Source organism: Petaurus breviceps, unplaced genomic scaffold, assembly GCF_028583685.1.
Source record: "Petaurus breviceps papuanus isolate PSGF00001 unplaced genomic scaffold, PetGlider_PUasm1.0 227, whole genome shotgun sequence".
In the NCBI taxonomy this organism is placed as follows: Eukaryota; Metazoa; Chordata; class Mammalia; order Diprotodontia; family Petauridae; genus Petaurus; species Petaurus breviceps.
In genome coordinates, this window is record NW_027185896.1 from 17,222,710 (window position 1) to 17,244,600 (window position 21,891).

Sequence of the window (21,891 nt, forward strand, 5' to 3'; positions counted from 1 at the left end):
ATGTATTCCTCATCAGCCTCACATGATTCTGATTTTTTATAATGCTATCTGCTATTCTTACAGATACTTGTCACTTTTGTTTTCATCCTCTATTAGCTCCCTCCAGCTTAAATCTTTTACATGTGACCTTTAAAAATATCTAAGATGACCTCTAAGATCCCTGTGAACATCCCTTTACACATCAACTCTTCTTCCCCATGGGGAGAGTTTATATAGCTATAATTTTCATTCTTGAGAATTGCACTTTGTTCCACTGTCATCCTGATGTACATTTCACAAAAAGCTACTGTCCCAATTAGAATGCTTAAAAAAATATTTACTAAGTATTGCAGTGAAATAGATCAGTGAACAAAAACTATAGACAAACATCACTATGAATATTAATGTAAGTGCAGTGGAAATATTATAGAAATATTAGAAAAGAGGCTAAATCAACATACCCAAAATATTATTTACCAGGTTGGATCAGTACCAGGCATTTAGGGATAGCTCAATATTAAGAAAACTAGCAACACAGTATAAAATTAATAACAAAGACAATAAAAATCTGACGTTTTAAACAGACACAGAGGTCTATGACAAAATACAACACTCACATTAAAAATGAAAAGCACAGAAATAAATGGAGCTTTTCTTACTATGACAAGGAAGGTAGGAAACAAGCATTTATTAAGTGCCTACCATGTGCCAAGCACTGTGCTAATAAGCATTTTATAAATGTTAACTCATTTGATCACAACAACCCTGAAAGGTAGGTGCAATTAAAATTTCCCATTTTTCAGAGGAGACAACCAGTAGGGCATCATGACTGAATATGAACATAGTTAAATATTATTAAGATATAAGTGACAAACATGAAGAATTTAGAAAGGGAAGCACAAAGATGATAGAGTAAAAGGATGAAATACAAGTTCCCTCCACCCCCAAACCCCTCCAAAGAGATCTAGAAAATGCATGTAACCAAATAAAAAAAAAAAAAGAGAAAGAAATTTTCCCAGTGTAGGTTAGCATAGGAAGACAGAGAAGTCTAAGTGACAATGGCATCCTGGCCAGGAAGGGGTCACTGAATATTCCAGGCCAAGGAAACACTGTGAACCAGGGCAAAAAGACATCTCAAATCCAGTACAGAGGCGCCTAAATGGGCATGGGGTACAGAACGGGTGCAAACTGACTGCTCTGTTGCTCAATATGCAGTTCTCCCTAACTGAACTAGGAGGAGTCCTGCACCTGTAAATAATGTTGCAGAGTAACTAGAGGTCCCTGACCCTAGGCTGAGTATCAGGCCTACATCCCCAACTAACCACTGGACATTTCAAAGTGGATGACCTAAATAATAACCTTAACATAATCAAACTGAACACATCCAAAACTGAACTTTTTACTATTCCCCCCTTCCTCCTATTCCTCACCTCCAAACTTCCCTATTTCTACTGAAGGCATCACCACCCTTTTGGTCAGTCAACAAACATTAAATACAATACCATAAGCCACCTTACTAACTGCTTAGGATATAAAAATAGGTGAAAATCCTGCCTGTCTTTAGAGAGTTCACATTCTGATGAATGAGACAGCATATAAAAAATGGAAATAAGTATGAATATGGGGGAAAGTACTGACAAGGGAACACAGAACCAAGTCACTGTTGCATAAGGGGACCTTGACAAAAGGCATCTGTATTTTCCCAGTGAGCAGTCAACATGAAGTCACTCAAAGGTTTTACATAACTCAACATATGCATAAAGGAGATGCCTGACAGTGACATGAAAGGCAATTTGGAGCCAGTGGCAATGGTTTTGGTAAGACCTGTTAGAAGACTCTGTATGGTAACTGCCCAAGTAGGTAGTCATAAAAGCTATTTACTACAGTATCAACAATTAGGGGGAAAAAAGGAGAGCGGGACATATTTGAGAGGAATAACTTTACCATCTTTATGCACATGGAAGATATGTCTAGCAGCAGTATCAAAGACAATATAGAGATAGAAGGTTGCATGGGGGTAAAGGAGTATAGTCATGGGTGAAAGGAGAAAAGATCTGGAACAGCACCTGTGGAACATGTTACTAGGTATTTACAAGGGTAGAAAATGGTTGAGCAACAATGAGGGTCCCCTTATTTGTAATGAATGGAATCAATTTCATTTCATAATTTTTTCTAAAGATCCTAAGCTGCCCTAACAAGAAGTATGCGTGTGTGTGTGGGGGGGGCATTAGGGCAAAGAAATGAATGGTACAGATTGCTTAAGGGGGAAAAAAGAGGGAGAGAAGAAAGGGACAGGGGACGGAGGAAGATGAGAAAAAACAAGAATGATTAATGAAGCAAAGACCCAGAGGAAACTAGATAAAGGGCACACACAGGAGCATCAGGTAATAATAAGCTAACATTTATGTGGTGTACAAAGTACACTTCATCCTCAGAGAAAATGGGGGAAGTAACAGAATTTAAAGTATGGTAGGGGGAATTGTATTAAATAGCATCAATTTTCTCAGTAAAGGAGGAGGCATGGGTTCTTATGGCTAAGGGGATGGATAAACTGTTATCTCAATAAAACTGGAGGTTGAACAAAGGTTTAGAAGAACCCATGTGGAATGTGACAAGAAGTCACTAAGAGATGAATAAATGCCTTGCTGAGGATCTAATTGAGATAGCATAATATGCACTTGATCATCAATATTTATTGTGTGAAGGACATTCTCTGCCACTGGAAAATCCTTCTGTGTTCATGAAATGCTATGGCTGAAAAAAAGTCATCCCTGGTCACCACCTCTCCAGTTACCAACCGCCTCTCACTTAGCTAACCAGTTGCTGAACTTATACACAAGATCTTTCAAGCCTGACAGACCAGGACAAAGCTGGACATTCCCAGCACAGTGTCTTTAGAATGCTTTATCATTTCTATACCATGATGAGGAATATATCCAAAAAGGCTGGCTGACTGTTGTCCTTCATTCTCAAAGAGGACCAAAATGACATCACTATGCTACAGTAAAGTTTCAATGTGTCCAACTGTGGCTGATCAGACCAATACAAGCTTGGAATACTCCACCACAGGTTTGGTACAAATAGTCCATGTAAATATTTGGGATGGATTCTCCAAATTTGCACATCCCGTGTTTCCTTTGAGCTATCTCAATTCAGCTTTACTCATAGAGCACAGCACCTTCTCTGATGTGGGAACTCCATACTAAGCAGTCCTATGCCAGTGTTTCTAATGTCACACAATCAATTCCAAAGTTCTTGAGAGAGACCTTGAGAGGGTCCTTGTATTGATTCTGCTGACCTCCATGTGAACACTTGCCCTGTGTGGTGAGTTCTACATAAAAGTCTTTTTGGCAAGTGTACATTTTATATTCAAAAAAGGTAGCCAGCACATCAGAGTTGTACTCTCTGAAGCAGAGTTTGAATGCTTGGCAGTTTAATTCAAGTAACGACCTCAGTGTCTGGTACCTTATCCTGCCAGATGAGCTTTAGAATCTTCCTAAGACAATTCAAATGGAAGCGATTCAGTTTCCTGGCATGGTGCTGGTAGACTGTCCAGGTTTCACAGGCATATAACAATGAGGTCAGCACAATGGCTCTGTAGACCTTCAGTATGCTAGTCAGTCTAATACCTCTTCTCTCCCATACTTTCCTTCAGAGTAATCCAAACACTAAGCTAGCTCTGGCAATGTGTGCCAACCTTATTATCAATGTGTACATTCCTAGAAAGTACACTACCAAGGTAAGTAAACTTATCCACAGCATTCAAAACTTCTCCATTTGCTGTAATCCATGGTTCCATAAATGGATGGTGTGGTGGTGGCTGATGGAGCACCTGTGTTTTCTTGGTGTTAATTGTTAGGCCAAAATTAGTACAAGCTGCAGAGAACTGATCCATACTTTGTTGCATCTCAGCTTCAGAGGCTGCACTGAGTGCACAATCACCTACAAACAGAAAATCATGCACCAACACTCCCTACACTTTGGTCTTGGCTTGTAGTCTTTTTAAATCGAAGTATTTACCATCAATGAAGTAGCTGACCTTGATGCTATGTTCATCCTCACTGAAAGCATTTGACGTATACCCAAGTGGTAAATGAGGGAAAGGTGTCAAAGTTATAGTCACAGGCACTAGGGCCACTCACAACGCCCATTTATTACCATAAATAGCAATACTACTTAGTAAAGGAAATTTATTTTGCTTTTTTTTTCCTCACCCTAAATGTGAAATGAATTTCTCTGGAAAAGTAACAACCTATATAGCTGCTGGCTACATAAGAATATGAAGGTAATAATGAGAGGTGGGAATAACTGAGAAGGAAGACCAAATTTATTTTTGCTAGCCAAATTAATAAGTAAGGCCTAAAAAATTCAATACCATATCATAAGTGAAGGACAGTTCCTTTTGTTTTGAAATCACATCTGGCAGTGATCTAAACAAAGAATAACAATAAATAATGTCTACATAATTAAATCAGATGGAAAGAGAAGAAATGTAATTTTTGATTACACAATAAGAGACCTCTCCAAAATATAATCAGGAAGAAAAAAATCCACAAACAACATTTAAGTAATTTATGCTTAGGGTTTGTAAAGCCAAGTGTGAGCAGCTTTTCAGAAGAATGCTACTGTGAACAGCTTTTAAGGTTCTGATTGCATAGTACAGTGAACACTATTTGTTCAATAACAAATCAGAGCAAAACATTCACGATAAATCAAGGTACAACATTCACAATGTTACAACTTATCACAGATAATCAAAATACAGTATTCACAACTTATCACAGAAACTAGTCACATACATAGTTCTCACCACAGTGGTCACAGTTTTGAACAATGTATAATCATTTAGTCAATCAATCACTTAGTAACTCAATCATTCAATCAACTCAATCATTCAATCATCCTTAAGTGTGTAATGGGAATGTAAATTTTAAAGATCTTCCCTGCCCCTAGGCTAAAGTGCACCTGGAGCCTGGGGTGGGAGGCTTGTTTTTCAGTAGATACTTTTTGATTGGCCAGTGGGTCCAAAAGGTTGTTACATTCTCTGAGCCAGGAGAAGGCTATATAAGCCCTGATGTGAGGCTTTGTTTTGGGGCTCACTTTGAGAAGTGTTCTGTGATTTGATATGGATTCTGGGAAGCTGTTGTCCAGATCCCCCCGGCTTTGAAACCCAGATGTTGTTTGGTATGGATGTAATGGTTGGACAATTTGGAAATCTGTCTACTTGATCTGTTTCTGTCTTGATAATTCTGTCTGTATACTTTGAAGTTTGGGGAGCTGACCTTTTTTCCCTGAACTAGGTAAACGATACATATGTTTGACTGATTAAAGTAAGCTTGTTAACCCATTTTGAGTTGCTTTCCTTTAACAAAGCAGATCTAAGAACCTGTGTTGGTAGCAAACCCTGAGGACACTTGGAGTGCTTGCTGCTACAAAGTGTCACAAAATACAAGAGTCTAAGTTCTCCATTCATGGGGCACACTAAGTTACAATAACAGTCACTACTCAGCACTCTCTTAAGGAGTAGCGTAAACTACACAGACCATCCACCCCTCAGTCCCAAATAAGTTACAATCTTCTCAGGCAGTACACAGTATCCAAGTAAAGTCTTCTTCCAGTTTGACTTGGGGTAGTCTCTCAGATTCCCTGGATATCCTTCCATGGTCCCAGCTCCCACCTGAATACACCAAGCTGTCACCTGGGTTCAAAGGCAGACAGCTCCCAGGTCCTTGTCCAGCTCTCCATGCTGTTCTTGTTCCATGCTGAAGCTCACGGTGTCTAGTCCACCTTAAATCCTTCACAGTTTCTATTCCCGGGAAGTCAAGGCTTAACAAAGCCATAAACAGGACCCAGTTCCTTGTCCAGCTCTCCGTGTTGTTCCTGTTCCACGCTGAAGCTTACAGTGTCCAGTCCACCTTAAATCCTTCAGTTTCTGTTCCCGGGAAGTCAAAGCTTAACAAAACCATAAACAGGTTCATTCAAAGTACCAGTATCACAATCATGCTTCCTCAGTCTTTGGAAGCTCCCAGAAGAAGATGGTAGCTCCCCAGCAGAAGCTCTAGCTGGTTCCCAGAATCAAAATCACTTCACCCAGGTTCCCAAAATCAAAATCATTCTCTCCAGCCTGGGTCTTTCCTCTTCAGCCTCCTCAGCAGCAGCTGCTTCTGCCTCCACGAAGCTTATCTCGAGTTCTGACTCTCTCTCTCTGGAGCTTTTCCTTATGTACAGTATTGCTCCTCCCTTTTAAGCCCCTTCCTGTTACATCAGCAACAGGAGTTCATGCCTTTTGTTTCTTTAAAAGAGGCTTAATTTGAACTAGGTGCTAAGTACCTCTTAGCTTTCCAATACAAAAAGAACTTCAAATTTCATTACTATCACATGGTTAGAAATTATATCCCCTAGGGGCAGCTAAGTGGTATAGTGAATAGAGCATCAGCCCTGGAGTCAGGAGGACCTGAGTTCAAATCTGGCCTCAGACACCCTTACTAGCTGTATGATCTTGGGCAAGTCACAATCCCAATTGCCTTGCCTTTCCCCCTCCAAAAAAAAAAATTACATCCCCACATAATTAAGCCCAAGAGTCCTGGGAATAGTATCACTCCCCAGAACACAGGTCCTCCTTCCAACCTGACCCCCAAAGCCATAATCCAGAAAAGCAGCTCTTGTGGAGAAGTGATTTGGGAACTACTTCTACTGGTTCTGTGGACCCTGTCTCTCCTTGTCAACCACTGCCTTCTTGGCAGCCTTGGTAACCACAGCTACCGAATACTCACAAAATAAAGTTCCTGAAACCAAAATCATTGGCTTTGACAAACATCAGGAAAAAGTATGAATTTATTCAAGGAAATAACACTGAAGACACATCACTCTCTGCTACACCTTGAGGACCAAAGGTCCTTCCATTTGACTTTCAACTGAGATCTCCTATATGTTATCATAAGACCTTATTACAATATAACCTCTTTAAGACAGGGGCTGTAATGCTTTTCTAGCTCAGCCCTAAGTATACGTTGAACTTAATAAATGATTTTTCAGCCTTTCCTTCCTCCTCATGTATGGAAAATTTTAAAGGAAGAACTTATTCCTGAAATTAGAAAGGTAATAATACAGCAACACTATTTACCACAACCTATTACAAAAGGAGACGCTATGATCTATTATAGGTATATGCCACAATATGACATCAACGTTATTAACAACCAACAACCACCATCGTTAAATTTTCCATTGTACGGTGAAAAAAATCTCCATTCATCTTGCTTAACACTAAGGATAACTCCTTGTAGGAATTCTAAATTTCCAAATCCAATAACCTTTAGTCAATACTCACCTTCCTCAACTTCTCTGTAGCATGTAACCTTGTTGATGTAATCTCTCCTCCTTTGAAGTTGACTCTACCCAAGCTTTTACCCAATCCAGACCCTAGTGGCTAGTACTTACTGGCCTCCTGAACACATTCCTTCCTTTTTCAATCAGTTCAGTGTCTAACAGTTGGTCTCCCTTCTCCACTCCAAATCCTGCCCTCAAATTAGAAGACTTCAACATACATATTGATTCTCCATCAAACACAATAACCTCTCAGCTCCTCACCACAAATGACCCTTCCATCCTTTAGTCCTTAGTATTTTTCCAGGCCATTATCTCTATTCTGTCTAAACAACCTCTCTTACTAATCCCTCACATAATTTCAATCCCACACCTGGCAAGTTCAACTCTATATAAGCAGTTCTTGCTTACCATATAAGTGGATCATTTGGGAGACCTTCCCCTTCTCCCTCATGGACTTCAACTGTGGCCCTGCCCCCTTCCACGACTCTACACCAGGAGCCAGAGCTGCTTCAATACTGTAAAGCCAATCACAAGCCTCTCCTGAGGACTGCTGCTGTGAAGAACTTTAAAGATCTAAGCATGGGGCTGGGGTGGGGGGGGGGGGAAGGGGCACGGACCCAAGATGACAAGAGTAAAAACTCCCTCCTCCAACTACCTCCAATACCTGTAAAAAAAAATGACTCTAAACAAATTTTACAACTACAGAACCCACAAAGTGACAGAGAGAAACAAATCTCCTGCTGAAGGCAGCCTGGCAGGCCAACAGGAAGAGTTTATCACACCGGGCTGGGCACAGAGCAGTCCCGCATGAACCCTGTGGTCCCAGACCCGGGGTGGCCCCTACCAGCAGCCCAGACTGTCCAGAAAAGACTTCAGGAGAGTGAATCACTAGCAGCTATGGAGGTTTCCAGACTTCTCAACCCATAAATGCCAAAGAGAAATTAAAGGTCAGTAGGAAACTCTGTTGAAACTGGAGGAAAGAAGAGTGTGGTCTGCCCCTGGGGCAACTGAGGTGGGGGATGCCTGGCGGCTGGTGGCTGCCTCTGGATCTCCTGCCCTGCAGATCATAGGGGGACCAAGTGACCATTCAGAGGGTATTTTCGCTCTTGCTTTTACCTGCTCAGATCTGGGTCATAAGTCTTGGGTGGTGGTCCTGGAGTGAGGAATGCCAGGTGTACCAGAGCTTGTGGGGCCATAGAGATGGCGCCCTCCTCATAGCTCTAACAACTGAAAAAATCCCAGCAACTTGGGACACAGCTCTCTCCACTCCAGAAGCAGAGTTCTACCATGGCAAAGGGCTCAAGAGTCAAGTAAAAGACTGGCAAGATGAGCAAGCAGAGGAAGCACAATAAGACCACAGAATCTTTTTGGAGGGACAAAAAAGATCAAAACATGGAACCAGAAGAAGACAACAAATTCAAAACTCCTGCATCAAAAGCTTCCAAGAAAAATATGAACTGGTTACAGGCCATAGAGGAGCTCAAGAAGGATTCTTGAAAATCAAGTAGGAGAAGTGGAGGAAAAACTGGGAAGAGAAATGAGAGTGATGCAAGAAAATCATGAAAAGTGAGTCAACAACCTGACTGCCATGATCAAAAAAAAAGAGCTTAGAAATCATCCTTCAAGAAATTCTCAAGGAAAATTACCCTGATATTCTAGAACCAGAGGGCAAAATAGAAATTGAAAGAATTCACCAACCACCTCTTGAAAAAGATCTCCAAAGAAAACTCCTCCAAATTCCAGAGTTCCCAGGTGAAGAAGAAAATATTACAAGCTGTCAGGAAGAAACAATTTTGAGTATTGTGGAAACACAATCGGAATAACACAAGATCTAGCAGCTTCTACACTAAGAGACAGAAGACCTTGGAATATGATATTCCAGAGGTCAATGGAGCTAGGATTAAAACCAATAAATCACCTACCCAGCAAAACTGAGCATAATGTTTCAGGGAAAAATATGGTCATTCAATGAAATAGAGAATTTTCAAGCATTCTTGATGAAAAAACCAGAGCTGAACTGAAAATCTGACTTTCAAATACAAGAAACAAGAGAAGCATGAGAAGGTAAACAGGAAAAAGAAATCATAAGGAACTTATTTAAGTTGAACTATTTACATTCCTACATGGAAAAACAATAATTGTAACTCATGAAACTTTTCTCAGTATGAGGATAGTTGAAGGGAATATATATGCATATATGTATACATACATATATATGTATGTATAGGAGGGTATATGTGTGTATAAATACATATGTGATTATGTACATGTATACACAGACAGAGGGCAAGGGATCAGTTGAATATGAAGGGATGATATCTAAAAATTAAATTAAGAGGTGAGAGGAATATATTGGGAGGAGAAAAGGAGAGATAGAATAGGGTAAATTATCTCATATAAAAGAGGCAAGAGAAAATTGTTACAATGGCGGGGAACAGCAGGAAAGTGAAAGGGAATGGGTCAACCTTACTCTCACTGAATTTGGCTTAAGGAGGGAATAACATACATACTCAATTGGGTATCTCACCCTAAAGGAAAGGAGGAGGGAAGGGGATAAGAGGGAGCGTGATAGAAGGGAGGACAGATTGGGGGGAGGGTAGTTAGAAGAAACACTTTTGACAAGGGACAGGGTCAAAGTAGAAGACAGAATATGTGGGGTGGGCAGGATAGGATGGAGGGACATATAGTTAATCTTTCACAATATAATGACTATGAAAAAGTTTTGAGTAACTACACATGTACAAACTATACTGAATTGCTTGTCTTCCCAGTGGGGGTGGTTGAGGTGGGAAGAAGGGAAAGAATATGGAAATCAAAGTTTTAAAAACAAACACTGAAAAAAAATGTTTCTTTTACATGCAACTGGGAAATAAGATATACAGGCACTGGGGTACAGAAATCCATCTTGCCCTATTAGAAAGTTGGGGGTGGATGGGGAAGATATAAGAGAGAACAGATTAGGAGAAAAGGTATTCAGTAGGCTCACTATCCTGGGGTGGAGGGTAAGGGAAAAATGGGGAGAAATTTTGTAACTCAAAATTTTGTAAAAATGAATGTTGTTAACTAAAAATAAATATATATTTTTTAAAGATCCAAGTGCAGGGGCGGTTAGGTGGCGCAGTGAGTAAAGCACTGGCCCCAGAGTCAGGAGGACCCAAGTTTGGTTCCGGCCTCAGACACTTAACACACACACACACAAAAACTAGCTGTGTAGTAACTTGGGCAAGTTACTTAACCCCAATTGCCCTACAAAAGGCAAAAAAAAAAAAAAGATCTAAGTGCATAGCATAGTGAACTATTTATCCAGCAATAAACTAAAGCAAAACACTCAAGAAACTAAGACATTAACATTCACAAGAATATAACATAACTTATTATTAAAGCAGCCACAGAGTCTTAAACAAAACATATCATTTAATAAGTCACAATCTCCTTAATAAATATAGAGTATCCAAATCAAGTCTTCATCTTGACTCCAGAATGGCTTCCAATCATTCTTAAGGGGTAGTAGAAAGTACAAAGGCCATCCACCCTGAGGTCACAGTAAGCTACAATATCACTAGTCAGCACTGACTATCCAAGTAAAGTCTCCTTTCATCTTAACTCAAGGCTGACTTCCAAATCCCACGGCTCCTCTTCCACTCTCCCAGCTCTTGCCTGGATTCACCCACCTGTTGCCTGGATTCAAAGGTAGGCAGCTCTCCACTCCTGTTCCATACTGCAGCTCATGGGGACTACTCCACTGCAAGATCTTCAGTGTTTCCGTTTCTAACAGCTACAACAATATTTACATACACTGCTGGCACTATCATCTCAATTCACTTTCTGTCTGAGAAATCAACACAAATCAACAGATAGAGTTCTTCTGTCTGACAAAGTAACATTAATACAAATCAACAACACTTCTGTCTGACAAAGTAACACTAGCACAGAATGACAGAACAACAGAGTGCCGACATCACAAACATTTTCTCTCTTAGCTCTTCTTGATCCCAGCTTTTATTTGCTCTGCTCCTTCCTATTCCACTCTTTGGGCAAGCTCCTCCCACTGTGGGCTCTATGTGATGACCTTAGGCCTGTTATGGGCAGGGAAGGTGTCCAAATTCTCTTAGGTCTATTAAGGGCAACACAATGTATACTGTACCCAACAAAAACTTGATAATCAAAGGTGAGGCTCAAAGGCACTTGAAAGGGGAAACAAGAAACAAAGTACTACTTTGCTTGCCATTGTTAAGTGCCTGCTCCGCCCCCCCCCCCCCCCCCCTCCCAGCAGCTTCAATGCCCAGAGCAGAAGATCCTGGTGGGGTGCTGCTGGTAGGAGAATCCAATTTGACAGTGGTCACCAAAAGTGAGAATTGTCTCTAGTATGTCCTATTCTTAAATCTCTTGCTCCCTTGTCTTTGCCACATCCTGACCCTATATTATTTCCAACTTCTTCCTCTTTTCCTAACTCCATGAGTTGGAAAAGAACTGTAGTAATTCATTAAACTGGGCTCACAAAATTCACTAGAAATGTGTCTGTTTCATGCTATATCTCAAGGCAATTGTTGGACTGATTGTCATACTTCTGAGAAAGATGGCACAGCCATAGAACGCTGGCCCTGGAGTCAAAAGACCTGACTTCAAATTCAGTCTCAGACATCTCCTAGCAAGACACTTGACCCTGGGCAAGTCACTTAAGCTCTGTTTCTGTTTACTTAAATGTAAAATGGGATTAATAACCTACCTCTCAGGATTGTTGAGGGTAAAATGAGAAAATAGTTACAGTGTTTAGCACAGTGCCTGCCACATAACAGGAACTATATAGTTATTCCTTTCTCCTCTTCACTCTACACATCAACTAATCTAACCCCCCCTCTTTTCAAGCCTTTTCCACTCTTCAAATTGAGGAACATGCTTCAAAAAGTAGAAGCCATTTGCTGTCAGTTCCATTTTCTTCCCTTCTTGTCTCGCAACTTGATGACAGCATCCTCTATTTCCTACTTTATCCCAGATTCTCCTTTTTCCTTATCAAAGTTACCTTGAACCCTTGATCTCGTCCCTTCCTACCTTCTCCAACAGACTGCACCTCTATTATCCTCACTATTTTTAACCTTCAATCTCTCTCTCTCTTACCTATCGCTTTCTTTCCTACTGCCTACATACTTCTCTTCCCCATCCTAAAAAAAGATGCTCATATCATCATCATATATGCATTATTCCTTCCTTTTTCAAATTACTTTAAAATGGCATATACGCTCAATGCCTCCACTTCCTTCCCTTTTGATCTCTTCTAAATTTTCTGCAAGTTGACTTTAGGCTTTATCACTCAACTCAAACTGTTATTTCAAAAGTTACTAATGATCTCTCAACTGCTACATCATATAGCCTCTTCTCAATCTTCACATTTCTTAGTCTCTATGCAACATGATACTGTTAGGACCACTCTTTCTGGGATGATCATCCCCTCGGATTTTCTTTGACACTGCATTTTTTCATTTCTTTTCCTCCTACCAGTCTGACCATTTCTCAGTCTCTTCTGCAGCATATCATACTTTCTACCTGCAGCCATACCCCAAGGCTCTGTCTTGGTCTCCCTTCACTTTTACTCCACACTTTCTCACTTGTTGATGTTGTCAGCTGTCTGGTGATCCATATATCCAGGTCTAGTCTCTCCAGAGTTCCAGCCCCATATGATCAACTGTCTATTAGACATTTTAAACTGGGCTGTCTCATAGACATCTTAGTTCAATATGTTCAAAACAGAATTCATCAGAAGTCATCCTCCCTTCCTCAGTCTCCCTTATCCCACATATCCAATCAGTTGATAAAACTCTTTCTATCTGTCCTGAAACCACCTCTTCTCTCCACTCACAAGGCCTTCATCACAACTCAACTGAACTGCTGTAATAGCCTCCTCATTAATCTATTTCTCTACTCCATAAAGCTGTCCAAGTGATTTTCCTGATGCATAAATCTGATTATATTATCTCCTATTCTAATGCTTGCCTACTACTGCTAGGATAAAATTCAAACTTCTGTTTAGCATTTAAAGTTTTTCATAACTATACTCCAATTTACATTTCTATGTTATGTCCATTACTCTCTGCCCTTTACACACTCTTTGGCCTTCCCAAGCTGGCTTTTTGATTTTCTTCCTGTAATATTCCACCTCCTGTCTCTGTCTTTGCACTTGTTGTCCCTAAACTTAGGTAAATGACTAGAATGTCTGTCCCTTTTGGGAATCAGCTCAAGGACTACTTCCCTCCACGAAGCCTTCCTGATACCTCCAAATAATAATATCCCACCTCCCCAAATGACCTTATATTTATTTTGAATTTTATTATGCATCTACATGCCCCCCACAAAACCAAACCACAACAAAAATTTAAGTTCCTTCTGGGCAGATCGTTGACTTTTTTTCCTTTATATTTCCAGTTTCTAGAGGAGTTCCTAACACTTAGCAAGTACTTAACTAATATGTGACTAACTGAAATTTTTAAGATTAAAGAGAAAAGTTTGCAGGTGATAAGGGAAGACAAACTGTTTCAATCTTCTTGTTGAAAAGTCACTGAAGAAGTCAAAGGTAGTGATTTTAATTATTAATATATAGAAACTTTCTAAATCACAACACTGATTTTCAGCTTTAAAATTTATCCTATCTTTTAAAACAAACATGGAACTATGACATCTAAGTTTTTTTTGTCTAATTCTAGATAGTTGACATGTTTCATCCCCCTTTCTGGTAGAATGTAAATTCACTAAATTCAAGAACTATTTTTAATTTTGTCACTCAATAAAAATTACTAAGTGCCTACTAGGTGTCAGGCACTGAGCACACAAAAAGAAGCAAAACACAGTCCCTTTTCCTCAAGGAGCTCACAATCTAACGAGGGAGACAACAAGCAGACAAATATGGACAAACAAGCTATATAAAGGATAAACTGGAAATCATTTTAAAGAGGGAAAGTGCTAGAATTAAATGGAATTAATTTGTCTTTGCCCACAAAAGATTCTGCAGCATTTTTCTACAGGATTCTTCAAAAGGATTCAGTCAGTCAAAAAAACATTTATTAAGCACCTACTATGCTAATCAATAGGTCTACAAAAAGAGGCAAAAGACAGACCTCCTCCCTCAAGGAGCTCAGAATCCAATAGGGGAGGCACCAAACAAATGTGCACACATTAAATACAGGATAAATAGGAAATAGGAGGAGGAAGGCACTAAGAATTAAGAGGGGTTGAAAAAGACCTCCTATAAAAGATGAAATTTCAGTTGGGACTTCAAAGATGGAGGGCTTTCTAGTAATGAGGAAAGACAGAGGAAAAGCTGGAGCCAAGAGATAGTGTGTCTTGTTCATGAAACATATGACTCTTAAAAAGTAATGCAGCTAAAGTGGTACTTAATATATTCAATAAGTATTCAACCATCACCCATACTCTCAACACTATGGAGGCTACAAAAGATGATTGGATGAAAGCTCTATATTTTTCCCCCAGAAGCCAGGGACTTCTAATTATGGCATTTATTTTTATGCCCAGAGTTAGAAAAAAGATTTTCGTTCCAGCTAGAATGAATTACATATTATCAATAATTTCTCTAGTTTTGCTACTGTTGTAAAGCATATAATAAACTTCCACAAATGTCAATGACCTTGAATCTTTTTTGTCAGATAGTTGAATTTTCAGGTTCTCATTGAACAGGCATTTTGACATAGCCAACATTTTTGTCAGCACTGAACTAAGTCACAATAGTGACAATTTTGCCACTACCCTGTTGTCATATAATAAGAGGTTTTATACCTGCTATTGTTATTTTAAGGGTACAATAGGCAGTAAGGCTTTTTTTTTTTAAGAGGCACCAAATTTCTCCTTTTTCATAGCTGTAATTACGAGCTAGAAGGATCTTCACAGGTCACACAGTCCAGGTATAACCCAAATGTTCAGAAAGATTAAGTGACTTGTCCCCACCCAGGCCACACAAGCAGCAGAGTGAGCTGGCCTGGGATAAATTCTTTAACTATGAGGATGCTGGAATTCCTGATTGGATTCCCGACGGTCTCCCCTGCTTTAAATCCTAAAATAACAGATATATGATATCAAAAATAAATTGTTGTTTCAACAAACACTTGTTAAAAGCTCCTGAACAAGGCCCTGTATGGACAGGGATTTAGCTGGGGGCCAGGGAGGGCAGGCCTGTAATTGCCTTAGTTACTGTAAGGAGCTCCTAGTGAGGACATCCCTCCTCCAGAGAGCAAAAGGTATGCCAAGTGCCAGAAACATTTATAAGTAAGTAATTTAACCAGGGATCACCTTACTCTAGAGGTGAGACAACTCAAGTGTTCCTAATCCTATACCTGCCTCCTTCATATACTAAGCCAAGCTGCCTCTTAGGTAACTAGGGATTAAAAATAAATAAATAAAATCATCTTTTATTCAGGAAATACATATGCTACTTACACTTCACAGTAAAGCCTCTCATCCCCCACAGCCACAAAGTGACGATTCAGAGAGCGCGCAACTTACGGGCTCAGAAAGGATAAGCAGAAAACCACCTGCACGGCGATAACAGTGCACTGCCGTCTGTGTAGCACTTACATGTTACTTCATCTGATCCTCACACCAGCCATTTCTCTCTGTTTTAAGAGAAAACTAAGACTCAGAAGTTAACAGTCTTACCTATGACACCAAAGTTTGCAACTGTCAGTTAATATTCAAACCTGATTATCCTGACTCAAGTTCAAAGTCCTCCCTCTACCCCCCACTGTTATGATATTTATCAGTTTTATGTGACTGGCTAAATCACTAAACCTCTAGAAACCTTAGTTTCTTTATCTCTACATTGGGGGGATTAGTACTTGCACTATACATACTTCCCTGGATAGCTGAAAGTGCTTTTTAATTACTTTTTGAGCTCTTTAAATATTAATGAACAAAGGGATGAACTAAAAAAGTAACCAAGTAGATGTTAGAGAAGACATCAGACAATACACGTAGGCATTCACATGGTATTATAGATAAAGAGTGTTGGGCTTTGGGATCAGGAAGACCTTGAGTTCAAAACCAGCCTCATTCACTTACTAGCTGTGTGACCCTGAGCTAAATACTTAACTTCCCTTAGCTTCAGTTTCCTCATGGAAAAATGGAGATAAGAATAGCACCTCTCTCAGTTCTTGTGAGGATAAAACTAGGTAATATATGTAAAGCACTTTCCAAACCTTAAAGAGCTGTATCATCACTAATCAATCTTAAGACTCCCAATCTTATTTATCATGTTTAATTATTGCCCTTTCCCTGCTGAAATTATTTCCTAATATTTTGTATCTACTAGAAGTGCAGCACATGTTTATCATAATTATGGTCTCTGTGTCTCCAAAGCCTCACACAGTGCCTTGTACACAGTAAGTACTAAATCTGTTGAACTGAATACCACAAACTCCAAAGAATTAAAAATTGCAAGTCACCTAAAGAACACTGGGGAGACATGGGAGGTGACTGGATTGTAGCACAATACTAGCAGTAAATTTCATAGAAAAAGTGGCATAAACTATCAGACAGATATGACCAAAAAAGGAGAGAGGTTAGTCATGCAGTAAGAGAAGTGGTAACCAGATGGTACCCACATGTTGCACTAGTACAGTATCACACCTATAGGAAAATTCTGAACCTTGAAACATTTGGGGTTGATACAGTAGATGATTTATGGGAGAACATTATAACACATCAAGAAAGGGCAGTGCTGATTCCCTACAGCTCATCCAATACCTACTGTTACCCAGGGGTTCGACATCCCTTGCAAATTAGAAAGGCTTCAAGTGTGATGAAGAGTGGTTACCTTGGGCAAATCACTTAATCTCTTGGGGGGCTCAGTTTCCTCATCTGCAAAGAGGGGAAACTGGCCTAGATAACCTCTAGGGTGCCTTCCAACTCTAAATCTATGATCCTATGACCCCTGTGAACTGCAAGTCTATGCTGTGAAGTAACAGCCTATGTAAGTTTTTGAGACACTCGTCTCTAGACTGCTGTTCATGAGGCGATGAATCTTTTCACCCACAGCAACTCATAAAACATCATTTACACGTGAAGGTCATGATCTTGCACTGGTGGTTATCAATCAATACTCATGGCAATGAACTCAGATTTTTTAAGTATTCAATCACAAGCTATTCCTTTCTAATGTCTACTTATGTATGTTTTCCCTTTTTCTGCTTTTAGAAATAGCCTAAATCTAGGGCATCATCACTTTATTCGTAGATTACAGGAGAATCCCTTCAAGAAAGCATGGTATAGTATAAAGAGCACAGGATCTGGACCTAGGAAGCTTGTGCAACCTGGCTAAATCAGCCTTTTGGAGTGCAATTTCCTCCTCTGTAAAACAAGGGGGTAGGACTAGATGACCCTCTAAGGTCCCTTTTACCTCCACTCTTCTGATAGGACTCAACCACATTAATCTAAAACACTTACTTGCAACATAACTTTTTTGTATTGCTTATTTTATTTTCCCCAATTACATATAAAAACAAATTTTGACATTCATTTTTAAAAATGTTGAGTTCCGAATTCCCTCCCTTTCTTCCCTCCTCCCCTTGAGAAGACAAGCAATTTGATATAGGTTATACACAACATAACTTTTACTCAAGAAATTGTGTTTTACTACTGCCTAAAAGATGAAGCTTAAACTCCTAAGCCTATCACTTCAAACCCTTCATCAACTGCATCTTCCTCACTTCTTCCATCTTATCTCCTATTTCCAAAAGAAATCTTTCACAGTTGTGTCCTGAACAGGTCCACTGCTTAGGATACTTTCCTCAGAGCTCATTTTGGAGAATTCAAATAATATAATACCTTCCAGGGACATTTCAAGTTTCATTTCCTCTACCACAAAATCATCTTGATAATTCTAATCAGTCCACACTGATTTTTCTATTCTATGAATTCCTGTGACCCTTATCTGTACCATAATCTCATTTACTAGCCTGCAATTTTTTTCTCCAATTGTTTCCCATACAAGTGTCTTTCTTGAGCAAAAGCCAAATTCTGCTCACACAGGGAAAGTATGGGATAGTGGGAAGAGAATACTACCTCTGTTATCTTGGACAAATCACAACCTTCCTGAGAGTCTGTTTGTTCATAAAATAATGCTTTAGAAACAGAATTAAATGAGAATCTCAGTTCTCATAGTACACACCCCATATTCCTCAAGCACTTAGTGCAGTAGCTTGACATATTAAGTGCTTAACAAATGCTTGCTAACTGTTGAATGACCAAGTACCCACTGTAATGAAGAAAAACAAAAACAGAGCTTAGAGTCAAGCACAATGAACTCCCAAAAGGCTGTCTTTTGTGTATGATGATAACCTGTATCAGCAGGGTACACTTTAAATTATTTTCCTAGTTGTGATGATGAGTTTGCAATTAATTAGGCACACATTATTGCACAGATCCTGTAGTGATGATTTAACACACAGCTTAAAAACCACACTGACTGTTCAGGTTAGAGGTACAGTTTTTATCCAAGAAAATGTTGAAATGTGCACAATATCAAATAGTAATGCAGTAGTGAGTTACCCTTACATTTTTCCTTCCACTAGAAAGTTATCTCCTTCAGAGTAAAGTCCTACTCTGATGCCTCACCCTGTTACTGGAGGTGACCCTGAATTCTCAGACGTTTTGCCAGAAGACTTCAAGCTCTGGCAAGCTCTTCAGAGGCAGGAAGGCTTTGCAAAAAAGCCTGGGGATAGAAAAACCTAAGAATCAGTCTAGCTAGCTAAATTCAAAGGGGCCTATCAACAGGCTGCCCAGCAGGTCAAGAATTTTATTTGGCCATAGCAAACTCATTAAGACATCAGTGTAGAGAGGTTTGCAATCTAAGTACCTATACAGATGAACTTGTTCTTTTTTTAAAAAAAAGTATATTACCTAAAATTTAAACTTCTAAAAGAGACAAAAAGAATGTAAGTATATCAATAGGTCAGACATATTTTTGACAATGAGAATTTAGGTATAATCCGAGATCAGTTATTAAGTTATATTAGTTATTAAGATGATTCGCTTCTTCAAGATCCGAGTATCACCAAATCTATGAGGCCTCTTGTTACAGTATGCCAGCGGTTTCCAACTTTTGTTTTATTTGGCATCATAATAAACTGTAGTATATTTTTAAAAACAATGTTATTTTCATAACTTTATGGTTGACTGTCAACTTATACTTTAATCTAACCTTTCACCCCATTTCCCCTTTCTCATAGCCCAAATAACTTCTTTTCAGCTACCACTCACTGCTCTCCTCTAAGAAAATTATTTTTCAAATCATCATCAAATCCTTGCCTTCCAAAGCCATCACCAATTTCTACTTCCTGGAAACATCATTATGCTTGAATGACACAAAGTAAATCTCATGGCTTACCCAGACTTCCCTTTGGGAAGCAATATTTAAGTTATTAAGGACATGGACTTATACTATAAACACAAAAACTACATATATTTCTAGGCAAAATTTGCACTCTTGAAAGGATAGCTACCTTTCTAAACTAATCCTACTAGAACAGGAATGGTGGCCACATGTGGCCTCGTAGGTCCTTGGGTCCACAGTCCTTTGAATGAATCCAAATTTCACAGACTAAATGGCCTTAATAAAAGGATTTGCTCTGTAAAACTTGGACTCTGTCCAAAGGCTGCACCCAAGGACCTAGAAGGCCATATACTCCCCACGCCTGTAAATAGAACATTAGTATATTTCCATTAATGTTAGTTCACTGAAAAAGAATAGCATATTGCTTTCAGAGTTGTCTCTGGCATTTTCTGTACACTATCAAAAATTACAATGGATCTGTCTGTTTGGAAGCCAAAAGGCTTTGAAAAACAGGTGATAACACTTCCTAGAAAAAGGTGAAAAGTCTGCAGGCAGTAAAACTTCAACAGGGCAATCTCTAAACCGCAGCTAAAAGTAACTAATGATGAAGCAAATGAATTACTAATGCTTGAAGATATAGGGCTGCATAAGTTTTCTAACCTAAGCAACATATTGCTAAAATTTCTGGATACCTATTGGATCAAAAGAATGGCCAAATTTAAAATTGTCCCATGTCTAGCAGTTTTAGGAACATGCTACTTACCAAAGGAAGATTATTTCCTTTATGCCTAAATACAGAAGGGAGAGGGTATGGGAAGAAGGTGGAACTTTCCTGTTGGCCATGGGCTAGAGATTATTTTCCAATACTTGCTTTAGAGGGCAGAACAATTAAGCCAGTCAGAAAATTCCAGACTCGAGTTACAGTGAGACGTCAGGATGGCCGGCCAGCATGGGGAAAACCAAACCGTTTTTGCTCAACACATTCAATAAATTAAGCGGAATGTTTGACTGAATTTGCTATCTTACAACCTAGACAAATACTCCCAACTGATTACAACTGCCTACGGACAGTAAAAGGTCGGTAAAACATCGGGCAAGAAAGACCATGAAGTTATGGAGCTTGATGACGAGTGTCTGGGAAAGTGCCCTGCGCCACACGCCTGCCTGCCCCGTGGGCCCAGGAGAAAGGGCGGTGACCGGCCACGCACCGGGCCAGGCAGGGGAAGGGACGGGGCCTCTCCCTCCTTCTAGGAGCCGAGCCGCCGTCCGCACACCTCCACACGCTGCGGCCCCACGACCCCGCCCTGGCCGCCGACCACGGCGCCTCAGCATCGGCTAGCACTACGGACGCTGAGGCGGCAGTCCGGAGAAGGGAAACAGCTGCTTCTCCGGACGCCTCCTTCCCGCCTCGGCACTCACCCAGAGGGTGCGGGCGGCGGCGGCGAACGAGGAGGCTGCCCCGGGCCTGCCTGGCTCTGGAGCGCCGTCTCTTCCTCCTCTTCCTCCGCACCGGAGGAACAGCTGCTGCTACTGCTGCTGCTGCCACTGCCGATGCTGCTGCTGCCGCTGCTGCAACAGCTGCTGCCGCTGCCCGTGTCGGTCGCGTCGGAGTCGCAGTCCCGCTGCACAGCCCGAAGCAGGGCGGTGGCGCTGCCCACCAGACGCTGAAGCTCCGCAGCCCTGGCGACGGGCGGGGGTGCCGGCGCCGGCGGCTCGGCCCCGGGGGCCAGGTGCCGCCAGAGGCCGGCCAGCTGCTGTCGGACATGCCGCTCCACCTGCCGAGCCCGAACCACCTGCAGGCGACGGCACAGCCTCCGAGCCCGGCCCCACAGCGCTGCCTGCCGGCCCCTCAGAGCCGCCGCCTCCCTCTCCAGAGACGGCTGCTGCTCGGGCCCAAGACCTCGGCGGCGGCCTCCTGCCTCTGGCCTCCACAGCAAGTCGCGGGCACGGGGCCCGGCCGCCGCAGACCCTGCGGTGGCTTCGGTCAGAGCCGGGGCCATGGCCGAGGAAGTGGCCGCCATGCGGGTCTTCGGGGAGGGAGAGCAGATCGTCTCCTCCTTCCCCTCGCGCCCGGCTCCTTAGTGCGGGCGACCCGAAGCCGGCCGCCCCATCTGGCCGAGGCGCAGAGGCGGCGCGCCGGATCCGTCTCCGCTCCTTCCCTTCGGCCACATAAGCAACCTCAGCAGCAGGGGCGGTGGGTGGCGGCAGCAAAGGCTGGAAGCCGCCTCTCCCCCGCCCTCATCCTCACGGGC

At 41.1% G+C, this 21,891-nt stretch overlaps 1 protein-coding gene across 4 annotated transcripts in view; it reads right to left on the minus strand.

Moving 5' to 3' along the window:
- The window catches only part of LOC138167182 (KAT8 regulatory NSL complex subunit 1-like), a 167,692-nt gene extending 145,899 nt beyond the window's left edge, over positions 1 to 21,793 (minus strand). Inside the window, exon 1 of one of the 4 annotated variants that reach the window (XM_069095944.1) lies at positions 21,059 to 21,793. In XM_069095944.1, the coding sequence (XP_068952045.1) occupies positions 21,059 to 21,660 (602 nt within the window). In that variant the 5' untranslated portion in view covers positions 21,661 to 21,793. The remainder of the gene's footprint in view (positions 1 to 21,058) is intronic. The other 3 variants (XM_069095946.1, XM_069095943.1, XM_069095945.1) reach the window with 3 other exon arrangements.
- Positions 21,794 to 21,891: the final 98 nt, after the last annotated feature.